This window comes from Arachis ipaensis, chromosome B07 (assembly GCF_000816755.2).
Source record: "Arachis ipaensis cultivar K30076 chromosome B07, Araip1.1, whole genome shotgun sequence".
Classification (NCBI taxonomy): Eukaryota; Viridiplantae; Streptophyta; class Magnoliopsida; order Fabales; family Fabaceae; genus Arachis; species Arachis ipaensis.
The window spans coordinates 113,189,528-113,194,887 of NC_029791.2; the positions used below are offsets into that span (position 1 = coordinate 113,189,528).

Here is a 5,360-nt window from a genome sequence, read left to right on the forward strand (position 1 = left end):
TTGATATATATTAAATTAAATAATTTAATTAATTTATTAATTTATTTTGATAATTTTTAGTTATTTTCTCTCAATAAAAATATTTTTATGTAAGTATTCGGCTTATTATAATTGAAAGAGTGCATTTAAAGTGAGACATGTTAGGGTATCTCCAACTTCTATCAATTTTGTTGACATGTCAGTATTCACAGTTCACACACGGTGGTGGTTACAACTTACAAAGCAGTGAAGCACGCGATTTAGTGCTCCAAAAGATAAATGAAATTTTAGGATTTAAATCTCTAAAGTTTAAATTTTGCTTTAAAGAATAAAATGTGATTTTTTATTTTTAAATAGTTTTTTTTTTATATTTATTTTTGGTTCCACCTATAAAATCAATGGTGAGAGATCATATCATCTATTATGTTTATTAATAATAAAAAACAAAAATAATAACGAATTAAATATTTCATTGATCGTAATAACTTTTTGACAATGATTAAAAGTTTATCTTTGATCCATTACATCCGTCGAATATTTTGAAATCGTATTTCTTATAAAATCAATCGATTGGATTAACAAAACAATCGATTGAATTTCAGGTTTCTCATAACTCAATCGATTGGACTTCAGGTTACCACAAAACAATCGATTGAAAGTTGCAAAACAGTATGATTTTCGCAAAAATCAATCGATTGATCATATTACCCAATCGATTGAACGATAACTAGAATGTGGGTTTTTTATAATTCAATCGATTGAAGGCCACTATTAAAATAATATATGAAGGTTTAATCGATTGGTATAATAATACAATCGGTTGAATTTTGTACGTGACTAATGGTATATTCCAATTCAATCGATTGAATATTGGTATGTTCATTCAATCGATTGAAATGTGATCCAATCGATTGGTAGGATAATCCAATCGATTGAATTTTGAATCGCGCCGTTCTCAATTTTCATATCGTTTTTATAAAATTTGAATCGCGCCGTGACTAATGGTTTATAAATCGATTGAGTTATGAGAAACCTGACATTCAATCGATTGTTTTGTTAATCTAATCGATTGATTTTCTAAGAAACACGATTTCAAAATCTTCGACGGATGTAATGGATCAAAGATAAACTTTTAATCGATTGGAATTGCCAAAAAGTTATTACGATCAATGGAAGATCTAATTCGTTATTGTTTTTGTTTTTTATTATTAATAAACATAATAAATGAATGATAAAATAATAATTTATAAAATAAAAATAATTTTTATAATTAAATAAAATATATAATGTTAATAAAAAGACAAAAAAAAACCCTTTTAATATTAATGTGTTTAAAAGACATTTAAAATAATAATATTAATTTTTTGTCTTGTTTCAAATTGTTAGTCTCATTTTTATTTATTTTTTTATCCTTTTTTAAAATCCTTAATCACGATTTTTTTTTGTGACATTAACAATCTTCCATATCCATGCATTATATTAAATTAGAATAATATTAATGTATTACACTCCTTTGTTTATAATATTCAAAAAAATAGCCCCACACATATATGTGGCCTTGTTTTTTAAATAAATATTTTTTTTATCACAAAACTATGTTTCTGTTTTTGTGTTGTAAATGTTGTTATTGTTTTAAAGTTGTTAGTTGTTGAAAATGAATTTAAAATCAATATTTTTTATTATTTGTAGTAATTTGAGAATAGATATTATGCTAAACAATTTTATTGACGTTGAAAATTTGGAAGATTATGAAAAAGTTGTGTTTGAATAATGATTGAATTTTTATTTCATTAATATAAGATTAAAATTACGGTATTTGCTTTTTAAAATTTTATGGAGTTTCGATTCTCCAAACAATAAGGTAGTATCCTAACACGGAAGCTTCTACGGTGGGGAAAGTATTTTCTGGTCTATCAAAAATCAAGTAAAAAATTTGAATTATAAAAAATTTTGGGACTCATTTGAAAATTTTGCAATTGAGCGTTAGGTTCTATCTAGTAGTGATGTGGTATAGAGATTATAATGTTAACTGCAATTTAAGAAATGCAACTCAAATTTAATTAAAAACTGAGTTAGGTGAGGTGTTTATATCTGAAGAGAAACACAGTTGTGACAAAAGGTGCTGAGCACGTTTCTTGAAGGCGGACGGAGCAACGGAGAGGTTTCCCATTCGAATACATTTCGGTCATTCCCAATTACTCCATGGAAGAACTCGTTGATGAGGTAGGTCTTCTAGCACCAGTTTATGTTCGAGACCTTTTTTTGTGGTTGAAGTCACTGTTGTCGATGATCAAGATTTTTTTTCGGGGTTTAGGGTTCTTATTGTTGACCAATTTGGATACCCATTTTTTTGGGGTATTCCTAGAGATGTTGCTGGTGACCTATGTCGCAGGACAGTAAAATGTTGTGGTTATTACAAGATTAGACTAGGGGGATGGAAGGAAGCTACACAGTCTCTTCGAACATTCGACAACGACCCCAAGTACAGGTGAACGTGTGTTAGTTTCTTTTTTTTGCTATAGTGGATAAATGAGTTGCTATGAAGTGCATGTTTAGTAAGATTTGGACTCAGGAGTGTTCTTGTTTTGGCTGGACAGGTTGTGACAGGTGAGACATTTGATGTGGATGAAGAAGATGCTGAATATGGGGAGGATTACGAGCAGCAACACGAGCCCGGGATGATTGTCGACGGAATTGGATCATTTAATAGAATAGATTTTTCTTCTTTGACGTATGAAGAGATGCAGAGGTTTGAGTTTGTGGACTTGCAGATAGCTTATGACTTCTACAATGAGTATGGGAGGATTCAAGGGTTTTCTATTCAGAGGTCAAAGGTTGGAAAAAGCACAAAGATTGGATCGGAGGGAGAAATTTTATGGCAAATTTTTGTTTGTTCGAGACAAGGTGAGAGAGACGCCAAACATATTCATCGTGTAGAAAGGAAAATGGATCCTCGACCAATTACACGATGTGGGTGTGGTGCACAAATAAAGGTTCACGTTGATCAAAGCATTGGCCGTTGGTTCGTAGATAAGTTTTGTGACGAACACAACCATGAGATGCTAGATGCAAGGTTCCGGGGGTTGTTGCGTTCTCATAGAGTAATCAATGAAGGGGACATGCATCAAATTAACTAGATGAGAAAAGCTGGGATGCGTGTGCCAACCATATTTCGTGCATTTGCCACTCAATGCGGGGGATTTGAGACAGTTGGATTTGAAATTAAAGACATCTACAATGCAATAGAGAAGCAAAGAAGAGTGGGGGCGAGTGATGCGGAGTGTGCCTTAAAGTATTTGTGTTGCCTAAAGAGGAATGACGCAAACATGTTCTGGAAATTCTCATTGGATGAGGAGAGGAGGCTGCACAATATATTTTGGTGTGATGGTACTAGCCGACATGACTATAGTGTGTTTGGGGATCTTCTGGGGTTCGATGCAACTTATGGGAGGAATAGGTACAAGTGTCCGCTTGTAATATTTTTGGGTTTGGATCATCACATGCGGACTGTGGTATTCGGTTGTGCAATTCTGAGCAACGAAGTAGAGGAAAGTTATGTTTGGTTTTTGCGAGTATTTCTTGAGGCAATGAAAGGACAAGAACCGAAATCTGTGTTGACCGATGGAGATTTGGCAATGAAGAATGCAATTAATGCTGTCTTTCCAAATGCACATCACAGGCTGTGCAGCTGGCGCCTACTACGAAATGCAACTGCCCGCATTGGCCAGCCCATGTTTCTTCACAAGTTCTGAGTTTGCCTGATGGGTGACTTAGAGGTAGATGAGTTTGAGAACATATGGAGCGATATTGTGGAAGAGTTTGGGTTGCAAGAAAACCCGTGGATAGTAGATATGTATGAACGCAAGCATATGTGGGCTAATGCGTATATTAGAGGCAAATTTTTTGCTAGGCTGAAGACGACGTCTCAATGTGAGGCATTAAACATGCAGATTGGGAAATTTATTGGGAACGGATACAATCTACGTGAATTTATTGAGTATTTTCAGCACTATCTCGAGTTCATGAGAAGAAGAGAGCTAGTCGCCGATTATAGATCTGTGTATGGGCAACCCATTGTTAAGTCGAAGTTGGAGGCCTTGGAAAGCTACGCAGCAACAGTATACACGAAAGAGGTTTTTGAACTATTCCGGGAGGTCCTCCTTTTGTCCAGCAATGTAAGAGTTGTATCTTGCAAGAAAACTAGCACGTGTTCCCTGTTTGAGGTTACCATGTACTGCCGGTACCGGTCCTGGAGTGTGGCTTGGGATGAGGTGGATGATGAATTTACTTGCTCATGCTTGCATATGGAATCATTTGGCATTCCTTGTGTGCACATGGTAGGGGTGTTTGTTTATCTGAACATCACTCAACTTCTAGTGAAGACCATATGCGAACGATGGACGAAGAAGGCCAAGCAAGCGGCAGTGGACCCATCTGGACAGGTAGGCGAGATTCCTGATGCTGCGTACATGAGCATGCATGCAGCTTTGCTAAATGATTGTAGAGAGTTAATCAAGTTGGCCTGCCAGTACTTTAAAGATTACTCTGAACTGAAATCCATGATATGAAACCAAAGTAATGCGTTGAGAGAGAAGCATCGGTTAAGGGTTGGCATAGCTAATTGTGGAGAAAAGGTATCCGTTCGCGATCCGTTGCGGGCGAGACATAAGGGATGCGGCCGACGAGGGTTAACTGCTAAGGAAAAAACTCGGCGTGTGCAACGTTGCAGTAAGTGTGTGGAGTTCGGAAGCGAAAGGCGCAGGGGCATGGCCGCATCGATGGAGGGTTGGGAGAACACGTCGGCGGCAGAGGAGGGTAACTACACAGATGAAATGAATGTGAGTGGCATTTATATTTTACAAGAAAGTTATCTGAATTTGTGTGTTGCTTATTTCGGTATGACATGATACCATGTACCAGTTTGATCAGCAAGGGTTTCTTTGTTATTGTATGGCTGCTAGCTTGTTGAATTAGGTATTAATCCCTCCATTTGCTAGTGCCGTTTGGCGTTTCAGGTTGATGAAGATGAATATCCCATTTGAAGATTGGTTTCTGCAAATGCATGATGTATAATGAAAATTCCAATGCTTAGTTCAGTTTTTTTATATGTAATTCATGATTTGGTTTGGCGTTTGGTTTTTGTGTGAAGATTTTAGCAGCCACTCTCTTTGGAATGACATGCTTGCATGTTGCAGCTGGGAAAACCTTTTATACATAATTTTGACTGCATTATAATCAACGGTATGCAACTGTGATTTGTATCAAGCTTCAGAAATCATACTGGTTTAACATCTTCAAACAGGGTTATCAATATAAAATGGTGGTATTATATGGACTTGTGTCATCACTTCCATTTTACATATGAATTGAATATCGTCATT

The 5,360-nt window shown here is 35.6% G+C and overlaps 2 protein-coding genes across 2 annotated transcripts; both read left to right on the forward strand.

The window, feature by feature from the left end:
• Nucleotides 3,117-3,731, forward strand: LOC107607678 (protein FAR1-RELATED SEQUENCE 5-like). Its single transcript, XM_016309604.1, has one exon. It carries the CDS (start codon nucleotides 3,117-3,119, stop codon nucleotides 3,729-3,731), a length of 615 nt encoding a protein of 204 aa, XP_016165090.1.
• On the forward strand, nucleotides 3,741-5,052 carry LOC107607679 (protein FAR1-RELATED SEQUENCE 9-like). The gene is made up of 3 exons (XM_016309605.1): nucleotides 3,741-4,507; nucleotides 4,556-4,817; nucleotides 4,954-5,052. Exons 1-3 carry the CDS (start codon nucleotides 3,741-3,743, stop codon nucleotides 5,050-5,052), a joined length of 1,128 nt encoding a protein of 375 aa, XP_016165091.1.